At 43.8% G+C, this 20,704-nt stretch overlaps 1 protein-coding gene across 1 annotated transcript in view; it reads right to left on the bottom strand.

The window, feature by feature from the left end:
* Nucleotides 1–20,704, bottom strand: part of acsf2 (acyl-CoA synthetase family member 2) — a 245,048-nt gene that overhangs the window by 134,283 nt on the left and 90,061 nt on the right. The window contains exons 6-7 of the mRNA XM_041216824.1: nucleotides 14,095–14,257; nucleotides 343–438 (exon numbers count right to left, since the gene is read on the bottom strand). Of these exons, the coding sequence (XP_041072758.1) occupies nucleotides 343–438; nucleotides 14,095–14,257 (259 nt within the window). The remainder of the gene's footprint in view (nucleotides 1–342; nucleotides 439–14,094; nucleotides 14,258–20,704) is intronic.

The following is a 20,704-nucleotide window of genomic DNA, read 5'->3' as shown; positions in this document are numbered from 1 at the left end:
AGTAAACTGCTCAGTTAAGGGCAAGAAATACCGTGCTTTTCACTAATTCCTCTCTAGCTCCTTAAGGCAATTAAACAAAGCCACAGGAGGATGTGATAGCCCACGTTTCAACATATTCTAAATCCTCCCTCACCCATGATTTGGTATGTCCTCATACTTCAGGAACAAGCTACTTTTTGAGGTTTCATGAATTTAAAAATAAAATTTTAAAGCAAGAACTGTGGTGGTGGTTAGGTTTAAAATTAGTTCACAAGTGTGCTACCAAAGAGGTTAATAAAAAGGTTTGTAAATGAGACATTATCAGTGAAGGAAATTTAATGCAACTAGGATCTATGAACTCACCCGCCAATTGTAGCCCATCCTGTATCCTATGAACCGGGCATTGTTGACAACATTATGGTGGCTAAGGACAACTCCTTTGGGAGTTCCTGTGGTACCCTAGAGAAAACACACGTGCTTGGTTAAACATATATTGGAGACATTTATTTATGCAGAGTTGTTACTCGTCGATACCATAAGTAGACCTCTTGTCCTTTATGTTCTGGAACACAATTTTACTGCTCAACATCTAGTTAAATGGCATTGTGTTTCTGTGATCATAATATACACCTTGTTACATGTGTGTTATACAGTTGATCTTCAGACAGCTTTACTTAGTGGAAACATTTGACTTTATTTACAAGACAGCAGTAGCAACTACACATATGCATCAAACTCCATAATTAAAGACATGTTCTCTCTGTAGAGGTTCCCCGTGCTGCTAACACATTGGCTTACACAGATCATGTGATCTTACAACACAGGATTATCCTTAAAGATACAGTCCAACATTTCCCAAAACTATAATTACTAAATTCCTCCCCCTTTAACTTTTCTGTACATTTTGTATTTACAAGGATATTTATCTCATGACATTACAATACTTACACAGGTCATGAAATTACAAGTTCAAACTTTCAGGTGCTTTCCTGATCCGTGTGGAACATCGCAGCTCCACGCCTTCAAATTCTTTTGTAGGAAACACATTCTCTGGAATCACATTAACATCAGGTACCTCATTAGGCACATGCAGTTCAGTGTCTTCCACTCCGATAGAGACATCAGGCATGTCTGTCCTTGGTTGAGCATCTTTAACAAGAACCAGTGGTTCTGTAATGATTACAGATAGAACAATATCTTGTTACGGTATTTCTCTTTTTCTTAAGTGATCCACATGCTTACGGGTGATATGGCCCTCCATTTCCATGTGGTACGACAATGGTCCAATCACACAGCTCACTTTACCAGGTAACCACTTTGGTCCGCCATGAAAATTCTTTACACATACTGCTTCTCCAACAGTAAATTGTCACTCATGACTATGCAAATTATGAGTCGTTTTTTGGCTCCCTTGACTTTTTTCCACTTTCCCCTCCAAACTGGGAAGTATTAGGCTAGGTCTTGTCCGAAGACAGCGCCGCATCAGCAATTCTGCCGGTGTTGCTCTTGTCGTAGTGTGGGGGATTGTTCTGTAATGAAATAGAAAATGAGAAAATGTGGTCTCCGTCAAATCACCTGTTAACGTTTTCATCCACGCCTTAAAAGTTTGTACTGCCCTTTCTGCCAGTCTGTTTGATGACGGATGGTACAGTGGTCTTCACATGATTGATACCGTTGAGTACCGCTGGAACTCAGCGCTCGTAGATGCAGTGCCATTATCTATGACGATTACCTCTGACAATCCATGGATGGCGATGTTCTGGCATAGTTTTTCTATAGTATTGCCCGACATTGGTGACTTTACATCCAATGTCTAACCACTTGGCATGAGCATCTATAATCAGTAGAAACATGATTCCAAGGAAAGGATCAATGTAGTCAATGTGCAATCGCACCCAGGGTCTGCCAGGCCGCTCCCATGGGTGCAATGGGGCTGCCACCGGCAACTTTTGTAGCTGCTGACATTGCAAACAGTGTTTTATGACATTTTCAATATCTCCATCCATCCATCCCCAGCCACCATAGATAACTTCGTACTATGGTCTTCATTTGGGAGATCCCTGGATGGGCACTCTGTAGCTCAAGTAAAAGTAGTTCCCTTCCCTGTGGAAGAATTGCTATCTGTGCAATCCATGATAGAATATCTTCTTGACTGCCCTTCTTGTGTCTTCAGTTGAAGAACGGCTTCAATTCATTGGAGACTGGTTCCTGGGATCAACCATGTAACACTTGGTCTCTCACTCGAGACAGGACTGGATCACGAGTCATCCAGTTTCTTATCTGTATGGCACAGACTGGCAAGGAATCTAGAAAATTCATCATTAATACAAGTTCCTGTGGAACTGGGACACGTTCATCATTCTCTTGCAAAGGCAGGTGACTCAGGACATCGGCATATAAAAAAGTGTATTCATTTGCTGCCAAAATTAGGACCCATCTTTGTATTCTTGCAGGGGCTATGCGATTATAGCCTTTTCCTTGCTAAACAGACCCAAAGGTGGTTTGTGGTCTGGTACAACAGTGAAATATTGCCCATGCACGTATTGGAGGAAATTTTTTACACCAGAAACAATCGACAGACCTTCCATTTCAATCTGAGAATATCCTTTCTCAGCTGTGGTAAGTGTCCTAGATACATAGCTTATTGACCTCTCTTGCTGTCATCCATTTTGTGAGATAGTACCATTCCCTCTCCATAGGGGTAGGCCTTGCAGGTTAGCACCAATTCCTTCGTCTGGTCATAACCCACTAACAAATTTGAAGAGTGTAAGAGCTGTTTAACTTTCATGAAGGCTTCTTTTTGGGGTGCCTCCCAAAATCAATGCTGGTTCTTTCTTAGCAGTGAATGCAGAGGGGCCAGAACTGTGGATAAGTTTGGTAGAAATTGCACATAATTTATCATCCCTAAAAATGATCTAAGTTCAGAGGTGTTCTTGAGTGCAGGGCCTCTCTTACTGCTTTAATCTTCTCTTCAGCTGGGTGTAACCCTTGAGCATCTACCCGGTGGCCCAAATAGATCACTCAATTTGCTTGAAAAGTGCATTTTTCCTTCTTCGGGCGCATTGCTGCTGTAAAAAATCATTTCAGGACTTCCTCTAGGTTAGCTAAGTGTTCCTTTTCTGTAAATCCAGTTATCAGTACATCGTCCAGGTAGACTACAACCTGAGGTAGTCCTTGTAGTAAGCTCTTCATTGCCCTCTGAAAAATGGCACAGGCTGAGGAAACACCAAAGGGCAGGCGTGTATATCGGTAAAAGGTTCTTTGTGGGTATTTATGGTGATGAATTCCCAGGAGGCATCGTCCAGCTACAATTGCCAATATGCATGACTCATGTCAAGTTTTGTATATGTTGCCTCCCCTGCTAGTTTGGCATATAGATCTTCAATCTTGGGAATAGGGTACCTGTCCAGTTTGGCTGCTCTGTTGAGCATTAGTTTATTGTCCCCACACAGCCGAATGGTCTGCTCTGGTTTAAAGACAGGGACTCTGGGTGCAGCCCATTCTTGAGAACTGAACCGCTTTTATGACATCCAGTCTCTCTAACTGGAGAAAAAGATTGGTGAAGACAAATGTAGGTCCCTTACAGTCAGAAACAGCGGAATTAGTAATGGTGAACAAAGAAATGGCTGACCAACTAAATACATACTTTGGTTCTGTCTTCACAAAGGAGGACATTAATAAAATACCAGAAATGTTGGGGAACACAGGGTTTAGTGAGAGGGAGGAACTGAAAGAAATCAGTATTAGTAGGGAAATGGTGTTGGGGAAATTGATGGGATTGAAGGCGGATAAATCCCCGAGGCCTGATGATCTACATCCCAAAGTACTTAAGGAAGTGGCCCTAGAAATAGTGGATGCATTGGTGGTCATCTTCCGAGATTCTATAGACTCTGGAACAGTTCCTACAGTTTGGAGGGTAGCTAATATAACCCCACTATTTAAAAAGGGATATAAAGACAGAGAACAGGGAATTATAGACCAGTCAGCCTGATGTTGGTAGTGGGGAAAATTCTAGAATCCATTATAAAAGATTTAATAGCTAAGCACGTAGTAAACAGTGCCAGAATTGGACAGAGTCAGCATGGATTTATGAAATCATGCTTGACAAATCTACCGGAATTTTTTGAGGATGTAAGTGGTAGAGTTGATGAGGGGGAGCCAGTGGATGTGGTTTATTTGGACTTTCAGAAGGCTTTTGACAAAGTCCCACGTAAGAGATTGGCATGTGAAATTAAAGTGCATGGGATTGGGGGTAGTGTATTGAGATGTCTTGCTGCAATTGTACAGGCCCTTGGTGAGACCATACCTGGAATGTTTTGTGCAGTTTTGGTCTCCTTATCTGAGGAAGGATGTACTCTCTACAGAAGGAGTGCAAGGTTTAACCGACTGATTCCTGGGATGGCGGGATTGACATATGAGGAGAGATTGAGTCGATTAGGATTATATTCGCTGGAGTTCAGAAAAATGAGGGGGGATCTCATAGAAACCTATAAAATTCTAACAGGACTAGACATGGTAGATGCAGGAAGGATGTTCCTGATGGTGGGGGAGTCCAGAACCAGGGGTCACAGTCTGAGGATACGGGGTAGACCATTTGGGACTGAGATGAGGAGAAATTTCTTCACCCAGAGAGTGGTGAGCCTGTGGAATTCGTTACCACAGAAAGTAGTTGAGACCAAAACATTGTATGTTTTCAAGAAGGAGTTAGATATAGCTCTTGGGGCGAAAGGGATCAAAGGGTATGGGGAGAAAGCGGGAGCAGGCTATTGAGTTGGATGATCAGCCATGATCATAATAAATGGCGGAGCAGGCTCAAAGGGCCGAATGGCCTACTCCTGCTCCTATTTTCTATGTTTCTCTCTCAGGGCACATGACATTGGTCTTGCTTTCAAAAAGAAGGGGTTACTTCTGGATTCACGTAAATCTTGGCCTGTAGGCTTTGGATTTTTCCCAGTTCATCCTTAAAATCTGTCATTTTTCTAGCAGCTCTTTTAGCCCACCTGTTCGCAACTGAAAATTTCAAACCAGCTTACTTTAATCTCCTGTAACCAATCTTGCCCTAGAAGGCTTGGCCCCTCACCTCCTACCACCATCACTGGTAGCTGTACTGATTAGTTTCTATAATGATCAGTTGCTCTGTTGCTACCTTTTACTTGGATTTCTTCACCTCTGCACATTCCCAGCTTAGCAGATATTTGTTCCAATTTTAATTGTTGATCATCTTTATTTAAATATCTGAAAGTGTATTCTCCTGTTACACTGGTGGAAGCTACCGTGTCTACTTCCATTTTTAATGGTTTACCATTCATTTGCACTATAACAAATATTGGCTGGCTTCCCAACTTTCATGTTGAATAATGAATAAATGTCAGAATTTGTTGTTTCAGACTCTTTTACACTACAGAGTTCATTGGACTTTGTTTGTTGTTTGGAAGCCTGTTTAAATCTTGCTTTGCGCTGTCTCGTTGCATCCACTCCTGTGACAAAAATAACATTCTACTTTTTTATATTGCCAATCACTAGAAAAATCATTGTTTCCAGGTTGCTGAAAGTTATTTTTTGATTAGCTAAGCTGTTTCCTCTCATCTTTCAGTTAGCGGGGGCTGTTTCCCGCTTCGTGATGGACTCCCGGCTTTTCACGCTACTTTCAGCTGACCGTTTCTGTCTGATCTGGAGAATGACGCCATTTTGCACCCCTTTGAATTGCTTGTGAATCCCTTACATTGTTTTCCATCACCAGCGCTATTTCTAATCCTTTCTTAAAAGCAAGATTCACTTTGAGCCAGCAATCTTCGCTGAATAATGTCTTCCTGCACATCACATACTAAACAATCTCTGCACATTTCATTCAGGGTTTCACCAAAATCATAATATTCCATTAGTTGTTTTAATTTCACCATGTTGGTAGCAACTGTCTCTCTATTCTATGAATTGAACCTGAACCTCTGCATTGAGACTGAGGACTTGGGTTGAAAATGTCCCTTAACAGATTTACTAATTCACTGAAAATCCTGGAATCTGGGGCACTGGGGGTGTCAAGCTTTGAATCATACTGTAAGTTATGCTCCCACAAATACTCAGGAGGATCGCTTTCTTCTTCTCTTCCCCACTTTTTTTGTTTGCTTGAAAGAAGAATGCAAGGCTTTCAATACACTGAGACTGTGGCTGGCTCAAGGGGATCGATTCTGCCAAACTGTGGTATTTCAGATGAGTATATCTTCTGTTGTTTTTAATGAACTTGGATACTCACAATCGCTGGGCAAGGTACAGCACCAATTCTGATTTATTCTCATCGCCAGTCAGTTATAGAGTTGATCTTCAGACAACTTTTCTTAGTGGAAACATTTAACTTTATTTACAAGACAACAGTAGCAACTACACATGTGTATCAAACTCCATGACTAAAGAAGTGCTCTCTCTGCAGAGGTTCCCCGCACTGCTAACTCATCGGTTTAAACAGATCATGTGATCTTACAGCACAGGATTATTCTTAAAGTCCAATATTTTCCAAAACTATAATTACTACATGTGACACATCTCGCACTTGCCATCACGTACATTCTCTGTCCCTTTGGAAGGCAGGCAGGAAAACACTACATATTGAGAAAAGGCTGACTGTAAACTAACCAATTAAAGCAAAATTCATAAGATACATGAATAAAAAGGAGAGTGTATTGGGTAATATGCCTGTCTCTGAGTTTAAATCCCACTCCAGGACTTGATGGCCAAGGAAGATGTGTTCATAAAGCGCCCAAACAGGCTGAGTATCAAGTTGTAAATCCTTCCAACATATGCTGACGTGGAAGAGTGGAAGAGATTCCCGGTCAGCCATTTGCTGGAAAGAAACTGGAACCTCTGCCATCACTTACCATAACTCCAGGCTACAATATACATGTAAAGTTGGAAGCGGCCATAGTAACCCAGACTCCTTGGGGGCAGGATGGTTCAGTTGGCTGGATGGCCGGTGTGGATCAGACTAGTACCAACAACACAGGGTTTGATCCTCATTCTGGCTGGGGTGGATTCGGGACCTGCCTCCTTGCCCCACCCAAGGTAGATGTTGTGGCACTGTGGGTCTGACCTGCCTACAGGTAGAGGGCTCAAGAAGAAGACAACATAAAGGAACAGAGTCCAGTTTTCCACCAAAATACATCTCTCTGTAACCACTCCCCATGACATAAAATTACAAGTTCTAGCCACTATGATTAACAGAAACTTTGCAAATCAGTTAAGCTGACTGCTCCAGTTTCCTGTGGTAGAAGCTTTGTGCATTCATACCTAGGCCCAAACCTTTCAGTCTCTCAACAGTCAGCCAGTGAGCACAGGGCACAGCAAGGAAGAGAGTGAAGTAAGCAATGAAGTACATAAAAGATTATTTGCTTATCCTTAATGAATGACCTGTTGAGTCATTAAAACTGCCTTCTTGAATAAAATGTAGCCCCCTTAATTATGGGGCCCATGGCAGCTTTATACCCTGTACAGTCAAGCCTCCTGCTGAATACACAGAATGAAATCCTGTTCTATTCTCCTAGCAAGGAGTGCCTAGTGCCAGGTCTTGACAACCTCACAGTCTCAAATCTGATGCAACATGAAAAAGTAACCAGAAACTGAACTGGACTAGCCATATAAATACCGTGGCTACAAAAGCAGGACAGAGGCTAGGAATCCTGCAATAAGTAACTCACCCTCTGACTCCCAAAGTCTGTCCACTATCTACAAGGCACAAGTCAGGAGTGTGATGGAACACTCTCCACTTGCTTGGATGAGTGCAGCTCCAACACTGAAGAAGCTTGACACCATCCAGGACAAAGCAGCCTGCTTGATTGGCACCACATCCACAAACATTCACTCCCTCCACCACCGACAAACAGTAGCAGCAGTGTGTACCATCTACAAGAAGCACTGCAGAAACTCACCAAGGCTCCTTAGGCAGCATCTTCCAAACCCTTGAATGCTCCATCTGGAAGGACAAGGGCAGCAGATAGATGGGAACACCACCACCTGGAAATTCCCCTCCAAGTCACTCACCACTCTGACTTGGAAATATATCGCTGTTCTTTCACTGTCACCAGGTCAAAATCCTGGAACTCCCTCTCTAACAGCACTGTGGGTGTATCTACATCACAGGACTGCAGCAGTTCAAGAAGACAGCTCACCACCACCTTCTCAAGGGCAATTAAGGGTGGACAATAAATGCTGGCCTAGCCAGCGAAGCCCACATCCCATAAATGAATATTTTTAAAAAGTCTATAGTGGCTGCGTTATCTTCCAATCCATTTAGAACCATCAACAGCATGTGAACCCTTAGGAAATGTACTCAGTCACTTCCCATTGGCTTCAAATAGCATTCCAACTGGCTCTAAATGTTTGGCTAAATATTTGGTATCTCATGGAGTTAACCTTTTTAATGCTGAATCAAAACATTAAAAACAATGAATAAAATCAAAATTATTTCTGAGCAATTGGGCCGTAAATCCCTAAAATTTACAGATCCATTTTATGTTTGGGGCTTCTGTGGTGCATTTATTTGGCCTGTTTCAAACCAGCTAGAGCACAGGAGCCAACACGTCTTGCTGCAATTGTATAGGGCCTTGGAGAGACCGTACCTGGAGTACTGTAGGCAGTTTTGGTCTCCTTGCCTAAGGAAGGACATACTTGCCATAGAGGGAGTGCAACAAATGTTCTCTAAATTAACTCCTGGGATGGAGGGATTGTCCTATGTGGGAGGATTAAATAGAATGGGTCTTTATTCTCTGGCATTTAGAAGAATGAGTCAAAGTCTGCTGCAGTGTTCATTGGCAATATGGCAAAGACAAGCAAAATCACAAGCTGAAACTATAGCTGCAATAAAGTGAACAATTCTTTATTTCCAGCATACACTATACATTTGAGACCCTAGTTTCAGGTTGAACTACATCACTTTCAAACTTAAACTAAAATCCTATCATATCATGGTCACTCTTCCCGAAAGGCTCTTTTACAATGTGATAATTAATTAGCCTTGTCTCATTGCACAATACTGGACCTAAAATAGCCCACTCTCTAGTTGGTTCCTGAACAGACTGCTCTAGAAAATCATCTCATATACATTGCAGGAATTCGTCCTCTACAGCATTACTGCTAATGAGGTTTGCCAAGTCTGTGTATAGATTGAAGTTCCCCATGGAGAGGTGTTGGCTTAGTGGTATTGTCACTGGAGACCCAGGATAATGCTCTCGGGTAAAAACAAAATACTATGGATGCTGGAAAGCTGAATCTAAAACAGAAAATGCTGGAAAAACTCAGCAGGTCTGGCAGCATCTGCAGAGAGAGAGACAGAGTTGACATTTCGAGTGTCTACAATCCTTCTTCAGAGCATGTCTCTTTATATGTGCAAAAGAAATTATCGAATGAGTGCCGCCCCTCACTATAACTTTAATTTATATAATTAACTAGGAAGTTATGCTAAATCACTTAAGGTCCTGACACCTACTGGGTTACCATTCCACAAGTAGAGCTTCACCACTGGTGGCTCTTTCAAGTGTGGCTGACAATTTTTCCTGTTGAAGCCGGCAGGATATTTGACTGTCACAGATGAGTCTGTGTAATGGCCATCCATACACACACCTTCTAACAGGGATAGGCCCACAGTGACCAGAAGCAGAAACCTGGATCGACTCCTTCCTTGGGCACAGGAGACTGAGGCCAATTGTAACATCCCAACTGCTGTTGCTTGCTGCGGTCAGTTCACTCAGCAGAGATTGGGAACTGAACTGTAGAAGTTCCCTAGAGTATTATCCTGGGTCTCCAAGCCTGGCATCATTATCCACTAAATCTTGAGACACTTTGTTGATAAACATGATGTTACAATCCCCGTGGAGACAAATAACTTTAAAAAAAAACTTCCAGTTAATAGCTGGAAGAATGACATATTAAGATTTTATGTTTTAAGACGTTTACTGTAACAAAATACTAAAAACTAGACTGACTAAATACTACCTTTGCAGGAAAATAACAGATATAAGCCCTCGGGACCTAAGAATCACTCTGAGCTGACTTGGGGGGACTGAATGTCTACTTAAAGGACAGTAGGCAATTAATACTTTAAATCACAGAAAAGAATACCTCCTTGTATTTTTAACACAACTGAAAAAACAAACTTTAGACTTATATGTTACACTGTCCTTTAAGTAGATATTCAGTCCCCCCAAGTCAGCTCAGAGTGAGTCTTTGGTCCCGAGGGCTTACATCTGTTACTTTCCTTTTACAGTCTAGTAACTTTTAACTCTAGAACTTTCTTTCACACAGAGTGTTACAGGAGATCCTCCCTCTAGCTAAGCTAGGTGAATCTTCCAGCCTTGTTTTAATTCCTCACAAGTTTGGTCTTTTTAATCTGAGCATGGGCATCCACCCACATTCTGACACAATGAGCCATAGAGATTTTCAGTCTCTTGCTTCTATCCCTCTCCCGGGCCCAGCAGGCTAACTGTGTCTGTGATATCCAGTGATAATTTAGGAAAATCTGTAACCCATTCTTTGCAATGGTTTCCTCTGCATCCTTCCCCATGACGACTTAAATAACATGGGTCTTGTACCAAGGCAGAAATTCCGATTAGCTATTCTTTAGACCCCAACTCTAGACTACCTAGAGTCAAATGGACAGTTCAAAGTACACCCTGTGAGAGATAGTTCTGGGATTAGGATAAACCCAGCTGGCAATCTTAAAAAGGGAACAAGTCATTGGATGCTGGGTGCAGCTGTGCACTGTTTGCAATGAGAACAGTAGTTCCACGGCGAGTGCAATGTGTGATAAGTAAAAAGGAACAGTTTATTTCTATGGCCGGAAGATTCTGGTCCCATTGTCATCGAGCGTCTTGGCGGGTAGGCAGATGACAATATGGTGAGAAGGCCAAAAATCAGTTTCACACTATCATGAAACTGGTTTGTGATTGTCCACTCCACCTGTCAATGGCAGGCCACGATTCCCACCACCGCACATTAGGATCCTAATTTCAATACCTTAGCACCTCATTATAAGCCCTGCTCGCCGGAATCATCCCCCGACACTGGATCTTCGGGACACGTTTGTGTGATTGTATGTCGACGTGTTTCGCAACTATAAGCGGTATGCACCTGGCGAGCTGCATTAGGCACAGGACCTCAAGGTTTGTTTGCCTACCTTGCTTTGGGCAATGCTCACAGTCATCAGCGCCAGGTTTTGCAGGCAGAATCACATCACTTTTGTGGGGGCTAATGGGAAGCTCTCTACCAGACCAGCCATCAGGCTTTTGAACAGCTACAGTGCTAGGGCTTGCTTGGGGAAGGGGGAGAAGTGGTCTCAGGCAAGGGAAAAGGCTGCAGTGCAAGCGTTGTACTGGGGAAGGGGGGTATCTTAGGGTGTGTGTGGGGGCACATGTTGATCTATGCAAGTGACCTCAAAATGGTGAGGGCTGAGGAGGCAGCCTCAAGAGGAGATGAGGCCAGATGGAGATGTGAGGGTATGTGTGAGAGAGTGAGTGGTGATGTCCCTTGAGCTGGCAGCGAGTGAGATGCCAGTGAATGTGTGATGGCCTTGTGAGTGTGAGAGTTTAGAGTGATAAGATGGTTGCCTTATCCTGAAGGCACGGATGAGATCATTTATCCATTTTCTGCACGGGATGGCCAACCTCTTCTGTGCAGCGTTGGCACCAACCACCACTGTCACCGCCTCCCAAGCCAGAGTGATGAGACTGATGGGCCTCCTGTGGCCAGAGCAAAGGTAAGGGACATCATGGAGGGCCTCCCCGGCATCCAGAAGGTCCCAGGGATGTGTCATTGTATCGGGGAGCTGCACTCTTCTTGGCTTTTGGGGCCATGTTTTTACCAGAACAGTCCTGTGCTGCAAGCATTGAGAGGTGTGCATGCAGCTGCAAATTTAAATATGGCACCCTGGGAAAGGAAGTGGTGAGGTAAGGGTGTGGCAGGCAAATCAGAGGCCGACACCAGCGAGAAAGCGTGTTTTCAGTAGCTGCATAATTAATGAGGCAGAAATGGGACAATACGACGTGAAAACCTGCCATTGCAGCCGGCGAGTAAAACGACTGTTTTCTTGCCCGCTACCACACTTTGTGCAATTCTAGAACAATTTCGCTCTATTGTTTAAAGTACAAATCACCTATAAAAGTGAGTAGTGTTTAGTCAGTAGTGTTCTTAGTCATCTGATACAATAAAAGTTGTAAAACGTGAAGTCCTGATGTGTTATTCTTTCAGATGTTAACTGGAGATTCGAACTTCACTTTAAAAGTTACCGGTCTCTCCGGAGATCATAACATCTGCAAATATGAATACCATGCATCTTTTCCCATTAAAACAGTAAGCTTTCCCAGTAATCTTTAGCAGCCCCATCAGACGGACCTGTTGGCAGGCCAACATTAGCAAGGATCACATGATCCCCTTCATTTTTACCCTAAATTTAAATACACATTCCCAAAACATAATAACGTTATAAACTTCATAATTGGAACAATGTACAGTCAGACCTATCCTGACCATCCATTAATCAATTGGACAAAGTCAATAGAGACATCATCTCAGGTCAAATGTGTGCCAGAGGCAGGTTAAGCTGAGCTAACATTCTTTCCTTGGGGAATTTTCTTGCCATTGGCTGAATTGAAAGCAAGAGTCTAAACTAACCAGCTGGAGCCCTTGATTCCTGAGTGTTTAACAAACCCCCTATTCTTTAGATTTCAAAGTTCAATGCCAAACTCCCTCAATCACAGGTTTCAACAGAGAATTTTCATTTCAAGCAACATTCTGAATTGTTTTTAAAGTCACTTTTAATTCTTTGTGATTACCTTCAAATTGTGCCAGCTTCTCAGGATTTCAAAGATCAGTGGGATCCAATCGTGGTTGGTAATCTCACTATCTACTTTACTAGAACACTTCAGAACCTTGAAGGATTCTCCCTCAGGTCAGCCTTCAGCCTTCTCAGCTCAAGTAAAGAAAGCCCAACATCCCCAGTCTCTCTCTACAACTGGAATCCATCACCTCTGGTTAACTAACCTGTGAATCTACTCTGACTCTTTTCCAGTGATTTTATCTTTCCTTCAATTCTGTGCCCAAAATTCGATGCAAGGCAGGGCTTTCTTTTAATTTGTTCTTGGGATATGAACATCGCTAGCAAGGCCATCCTTAATTGCCCTTGAAAAGGTGGTGGTGAGCCACCTTCTTGAACCACTGGTAATAGGTACACCCACAGTGCTCTCAGGGAGGGAGTTGCAGGATTTTGACCCAATGACAGTGAAGGAACAGCGATATAGTTCAAAGTCAGGGTAGAGTTTGGCTTCAGGGGAAATTGCAGGTGCTGATGTTCCCATACATCTGCTGCCTTTGTCCTCTAGGTGGTAGAGGTCACAGGTGTGGAAGATGATGTCGAAGGTCACTTGGTGAGCATGACAGTACAGGAACATGGTGGTGCTTATGTTACTGGGTCAGTAATTTAGAGGCCTGGAATCCAAAAACAAGAGTTTAAATCACACCATTGTAGTTTGAGAATTTCAACTTGGTTTCTTTTTGAAAGTCAGTAAAGGTATCCAGGTCACTGTCATTGTTGTAAAAACCCAACTATTTCCATTTACAGAGAGAAATCTTCTATCCTTACCCGACCTGGCCTACATGCCCTTAACTGTCCTCTGAAGCAGCCTAGCAATCCACTCAAAATTACTAGAAAGAAAAAATCCCAGTAGTATAAGGCAGCAGCACACCACCACCTTCTCAGGCAAAGTAAGGATAGACAAAATCTGCTGGCCTTATCAGCAAGGTCCACATCATGGAAATGTATTAAAAATTGCAGCCTCACTAAGGTTTAATACAAGTCGAAATTATCTCCTTGCTTTTGTATTCTATGCTTTCAAGTACAAAACCAAGGATTGGAATTGCCTTTTTGTGACCTAATCAATTTGCATTGTCACCATTGAAAACCTGAGTCACCAAGTTGCCTTTGTTCCTTTACTTCATTCAGAATGTTACCACTTAGAGTGCATTTTTTCCCAATTCTTATTGTCGCATTACTCTGACTGCAAACAGTATTAGAACATTATCATAACTTTTCAAAAATCGTCTTGTCTAACTGAAGGGATGAAAGTAAAACTGGTTTACCGAGGTAAACTGGATGTTTACTGGATCATCAAATGAGATTTTCTTTTGCAAGTCCAGTAGTTGCTCATGGTGGCTGCTTGAAGCTGCTTCAAAGATCTCTTGAAAGCTGTATGTTCCTGGAAGCTTACCGCCAATCATGATGATCGTCCTAAGATCTGGGAGACTGAACAAACACAACCCAAAAACAATCAGCAGTGTTCATATCACACAGCCTCTGAGGAGTTCTCCAACACTGACTACAAGTTTTCACAGCAGTAGCTGTAGTACACACTGAGAGATTCAGGAGATGGACACTGCCCTTTCAAACCTCTTTTGCATTCATATGATGAAAGTCTCTGCTGACCGTAACCTACCAAGTGAATCCATATAGTCAATCCAATCACAGTGAACATGGGCTAAGAGCACTGATTCACCTTTAATTCCACACTACCTTAGCTGGAATGGTAAATAGATATAAACAGCATTATTCTGAGGTTGAGCCAAGACACATTAATGAAGCAGAATATACTGGGCTTTACTCTATCTAACCCATGCTGTACCTGCCCTTAGTGTTTGATGGGAACAGTCAAAAGGGAGTTTTACTCTGTATCTTACCCCATGCTGTACCTGCACTGAGAATGTTTGATTCTCACACTGGGTGCCTGAAATGTAAACCACCATACATTCAACACCCAAGGAAGACCCTGGGACAGGCAGTCAGCAGCACCTAGAGGAGAGTGCGAGGGGAGGACCCCTGGGACAAGCAGTTAACAGCACCAAGAGGAGAGTGCGAAAGGAGGACCCCTGGGCAGGCAGTCACAGAATCACGGAATCACACAGTGCAGAACTGGCCCTTCAGCCCATCTAGTCTGCACCGACACATGAGAAACACCTGACCTACCTACCTCAGCCCCATTTACCCGCACCTGGCCCATAGCCTTGAATGTTATGATGTGCCAAGTGCACATCCAGGTATTTTTTAAAGGATGTGAGGCAATCCACCTCCACCACCCTCCCAGGCAGTGCATTCCAGACCGTCACCACCCTCTGCATAAAAAAGCTTTTCCTCACATCCCCCCTAAACCTCCTGCCCCTCACCTTGAACTTATGCCCCCTCGTGACTGACCCTTCAACTAAGGGGAACAGCTGCTCCCTATCCACCCTGTCCATGCCCCTCATAATCTTGTACACCTCGATCAGATCACCCCTCAGTCTTCTCTGCTCCAACAAAAATAACCCAAGTCTATCCAACCTCTCTTCATAACTTAAATGTTTCATCCCAGGCAACATCCTGGCGAATCTCCTCTGCACCTCCTCCAGTGCAATCAAATCCTTCCTATAATGTGGCGACCAGAACTGCACACAGTGCTCCAGCTGTGGCCTCACCAAGGTTCTATGCAAACTCCAACATGACTTCCCTACTTTTATAATCTATGCCTCGATTGATAAAGGCAAGTGTCCCATATGTCTTTTTCACCACCCCACTAACATGCCCCTTTGCCTTCAGAGATCTATGGACACACACACCAAGGTCCCCTTGTTCCTCAGAACTTCCTAGTGTCATGCTGTTCATTGAATACTTCCTTGTCAAATTACTCCTTCCAAAGTGTATCACCTCATTTATCAGAGTTAAATTCCATCTGCCACTTATCTGTCCATTTGCCCATCCCGTCTATATCTTCCTGTAGCCCAAGACACTCAACCTCACTGTTAACCACCCAGTCAATCTTTGTGTCATCTGCAAACTTACTAATCCTACCCTCCACACAGTCATCTATGTTGTTTATATAAATGACAAATAACAGGGAACCCTGCACAGATCCCTGTGGTACGCCACTAGACACTGGCTTCCAGTCACTGAAGCATCCTTCTGTCATCACCCTCTGTTTCCTACAAATAAACCAGTCAGCAGCACCTAGAGGAATGTGCGAGAGAAGGACCCCGGGGACAGGCAGTCAGCAGCACCTAGAGGATCTAACATCTAGTCTATACACAAGGAGGAGTAAGGGTAAAATAAAAGCAAGGATCCATATTCTATTTAGTTAAGATATGTCTGGGGAGTTCAGTCCTGTGATTTTCACATCCTGCCCTACGTGGGAAATCCTAGATGCTCCTGGCGGTCTGGATGACCAAGTGTGCAGGAGGTGCCTCCAACTGGAGCACCGGGTTTTGGAGCTTGAGCGGCAGCTGGGGGCACTACGGTGTATTCACGAGGCTGAGAGGTTTGTGGGTAGCACGGTTCAGGACATAGTCACCCTGCAGCTTAAGGAAGTGCAAGCAGAGAGGGAATGGGTGACCGCCAGACAGAAAAAGGGGACCAGGCAGGTAGTGAGGGTATCCCTCCGAGTGCATCTCGCTCGCAAACCATTTTTCGCCCTCTGTGGAAGCCAACCAGAGCCAAGGCCATGGCACTGTGGGTGGCTCAGCTGCTCCGGTGGGGAGGAAGTAGTGTGGAAGGGCAATAGTGGGAGGGGATTTGTTAGTGAGGGGAGTAGATCAGTGTTTCTGCGGCTGTAGACATGACTCTAGGATGTTGTGTTGCCTCCTGGGTGCCAGGGTCAAGGATGTCATGGAACGGCTGTAGGTCATTCTGAAGGGGGAGGATGAACAGCCAGAGGTCCTGGTCTATGTTGGGACCAATGACATAGGAAGAAAGAGAAATGAGGTCCTGCAAGCAGACTTTGGGGAGTTAGGTAGGAAATTGAAAAGCAGGACTTCAAAGGTAGTAATCTCTGGATTACTCCCGGTGCCACGCAGTTGTGAGTATAGGAACAGAAGGATAGAGTCATGAATGCATGACTGGACAGATGGTACAGGAGGGAGGGCTTTAGATTCCTGGGGCATTGGGACCATTACTGGAGGGTGTGGGACCTGTACAAATTGGACGGGTTACATCTGAACAGGAACAGGACCAACATCCTCACAGGGAGGTTTGCTAATGCTGTTGGGTGGATTTAAATTAAACTAGCAGGGGGATGGAATCCTGAAAAGCAGTTCAGAGGGGAGAGATGCTGAGATGGAATTAGAAGTTAAAACGCTAGTGAGTCTGAAAGGCAGAGGAAACATAGGCTACATAAGAAAGGAGTGAGTTCTGCAAGACTAAATGGAATATATTTTAATGCAAGGAGCCTGAGGAATAAGACAAGATGAGCTGAGGGCACAGATAGGAACGTGAGAGTATGATATCATAGTTATGACCGAGTTTGGCTAAAAGAAGACCAGGATTGGCAGCTCAACCTATCTGGTAATCGGGTTTTCAGACAAGATAGAAAGGGGGATAGATGGGGGAGGTCACAATATTGATCAAGGAATCAATTATAGCAGTGAGGAGGGATGATATCCTGGAAGGATCATCAAATGAGGCCATATGGGTAGAAGTAAAAAACATAAAAGGAGTAAACACGCTATTGTGTGTGTACTATAGGCCCCCAAACAGTCAGGAAGAGATAGAGGATCAAATATGTAATCAAATTTCAGAGCAATGTAAGAATAATAAGGCAGTAATAGTAGGAGATTTTAACTATCCAAATATTAACTGGGCTAGTTTTAGTGTGCAAGGTAGGGAGGGAGCAAAATTCTTAAGTTGCATCCAGGAACTTTTTTAGCCAGTACGTAGAAAGCCCAACAAGGGAGAGGGCAGTTCTGCACCTAATATTCGGAAATGAGGCCAGGCAGGTGGAAGGCGTATCAGTAGGGGAGAATTTTGGAGATAGTGACCATAACTCAGTTAGATTTAGGATAGTTATGGAAAAGCAGAAGGTTGGGCCGGGATTAAAAGTTCTAAACTGCGGAAAGACTAATTTCACTAAGGTGAGATACAATTTGGCCCAAGTGGACGGGGAGCAGTTAATTGAAGATAAAACTGTGTCAGAGCAGTGAGAGGCATTCAAGGAGGGAATAGCAAGAGTACAGGGCAAATATGTTCCCGTATAAACAAAGGGGGGATCGAGATGTCGAGGGACATAAATGTTAGGATTAAGAAAAAAAGAGAAACTTATGGCAGATATCGAGGTCTCAATACGGCAGAGTCCTTAGAAGAGTATAAAAAGTGCAGAGGGGAACCTAAAAAGGAAATTAGGAAAGCTAAGAGGGTGCATGAGAAAGCATTGGTGGGTAGAATAAAAGGAAAACCCAAAGGGGTTTCTTAAATATATAAAGAGCAAGAGAATAGCTAGGGAAAGAGTAGGGCCAATTAGGGACCATGGAAGTAATGTGTGTGTGGACCTGGAAGATTTGGGTACAGCCCTCAATGAATACTTTGCATCGATCTTCACAATGGAAAAGGACGACGCAGGTATAGACATCAGAGTGGAGGACTGTGAAATATTACAGGAAACTAACACAGAGAGAGGGGCGGATTTAGTGGCGTTAAAAGTACATATAACCGCAGGCTCAGATGAGATGTATCCCAGGCTGTTGGGGGAGGCAAGGGAAGCGATATCAGGGGCCCTGGCAGTAATTTTCAAATCCTCTCTGGCCACAGGTGAGGTGCCAGAGGACTGGAAGACTGCTAATGTTGACCCATTATTAAAAAAGGGAGGAAGGGATAGACCAGGAAATTACAAGCCAGTCAGTCTAACCTCGGTGATGGGGACCAGAAGTTACCAGAAATAATTCTGTGGGACAGAATGTACCTGCACTTGGAGAGACACAAATTAATCAGGGATAGTCAACATGGATTTTTAAGGGAAGGTCGTGTTTGACAAATTTGGTTGAATTTTTTGAGGAGGTAAGCAGAAGTGTCGATGAGGGTAATGCATTTGATGTGGTCTACATGGACTTTAGCAAGGCTTTTGATAAGGTCCCTCATGGCAGACTGGTCAAGAAAGTAACAGCCCATGGGATCCAAGGCAAAGTGGCACCTTGAAGCCAAAATTGGCTGAGAGGCAGGAATCAGAGGGTGATGGTAGAGGGATGTTTCTGTGACTGGAAGTCTGTTTCCAGTGGGGTTCTGCAGGGCTCAGTGCTGGAGTCCTTGCTGTTTGTGGTGTACATTAATGATTTGGACTTCAATGTAGGGGGTATAATCAAGAAGTTCATGGATGACATGAAAATTAGTAGGTTGGTAAATCGTGAGGAAGATAGCCATAAACTGCAGGAGGATATCAATGGACTGGTCAGGTGGGCAGAGCAGTGGCAAATGGAATTCAACCAGAAAAATGTGAGGTAATGCACTTGGTGGGGGCTAACAAGGCAAGGGATTACACTATTAATGGTAGAACCCTGGAAAGTGCTGATGATCAGAGGCACTTTGGTGTACATATCCACAGATCCCTGAGGTAGCAGGGCAGGTAGATAAGGTGCTTAAGAAGGCGTATGGGATACTTGTCTTTATTACCTGAGGCATAGAATAGAAGAGCAGGGAGGTTATGCTGGAACTGCATAAAACCCTGGTTAAACCACAACTGGAGTACTGCGTTCAGTTCTACTCACCACATTATAGGAAGGATGTGATTGCACTGGAGAGGCTGCAGAGGAGATTTACCAGGATGCTGCCTGGGCTGGAGGGTCTGAGCTATGAGGAAAGATTGGACAGGCTGGGGTTGTTTTCCCTGGAGCAGCGAAGGTTGAGAAGGGACCTGATAGAGGTGTATAAGATTATGATGGGCATAGATAGGGTGGATAGGAAGGCACTTTTTCCATTAGTAGAGGTGTCAATAACCAGGGGGCATAGATTTAAGATAAGTAGTAGAAGGTAAGAGGGGAGTTGAGGAAAAAAATTTTCATCCAGAGGGTGATGGGAGTCTGGTACTCACTGCCTGAAAGGGTGGTTGAATCAGAAACTCTCAGAACAATTAAGAAGTATTTAGATATTCATTCGCGTTGCCATAGCCTCCAGGGCTATGGGCCAAGCGCTGGATAATGGGATTAGTGTAGTCAGATCTTTGTTGATCGGTGCGGACACGATGGGCTGAATGACCTCCTTCTGTGCTGTGAACGTCGATGAGTCTTAAAGACACCATCTTGATACAGTTAATTGTTGCATGTGTGGAAACCTCACAAAGGCAGGACTAATAATGGTTGCACTGATGGCCAGAGTGGGTGGGATTTTCTCCTGATGTCAGGGTAATGCCATATATGGCCAATTCTACATACAGTCTGCCCACAGATGGAGCAATGTCTTTTTTTGCTGTAATGAATAGATTTTTCTTAATTATTCATTCATGGGATATGAATGTTGCTGGCAAGGCAATTTGTTGTCCATCTCTTATTGCCCTCAAGAAGAGAGTGCTAAGCCACCCTCTTGAACTGTTGCAATCCATGTGCTGTGGGGAAGAAGTTCCAGGTTTTTGACCCAGTGACAAGTGAAGGAACGGCAATGTAGTTCCAAGACAGGGTGATGTGTGGCTTGAAGGAGAACTTTATTGTGTCCTCATGCTGGATGACCTGTCCTTGTTTTTCTAGATTGTTTGGAAGATGCTGTCGAAGGAGGCATGGCAAGTCACTGCAGTGCTTCTTGTAGATGGTACACACTGCTGTCAGTGGTGGAGGGAGTGAACGTCTATGGTGATGGATGGGGTGCCGATCAAGGGGACTGCTTTGACTCAGATGGTGTCAAGCTCCTTGAGTGTTGTTGGAGCAGAACTTATCCAGAAAAATAGAGTATTCCACACACTCCTGGCTTGGGCCT

The sequence above is a fragment of the Carcharodon carcharias genome, chromosome 22 (assembly GCF_017639515.1).
Source record: "Carcharodon carcharias isolate sCarCar2 chromosome 22, sCarCar2.pri, whole genome shotgun sequence".
NCBI lineage: Eukaryota > Metazoa > Chordata > Chondrichthyes > Lamniformes > Lamnidae > Carcharodon > Carcharodon carcharias.
The sequence above is the reverse complement of the archived record's forward strand: the minus strand, read 5'-3'. Positions and strand labels throughout refer to the sequence as shown.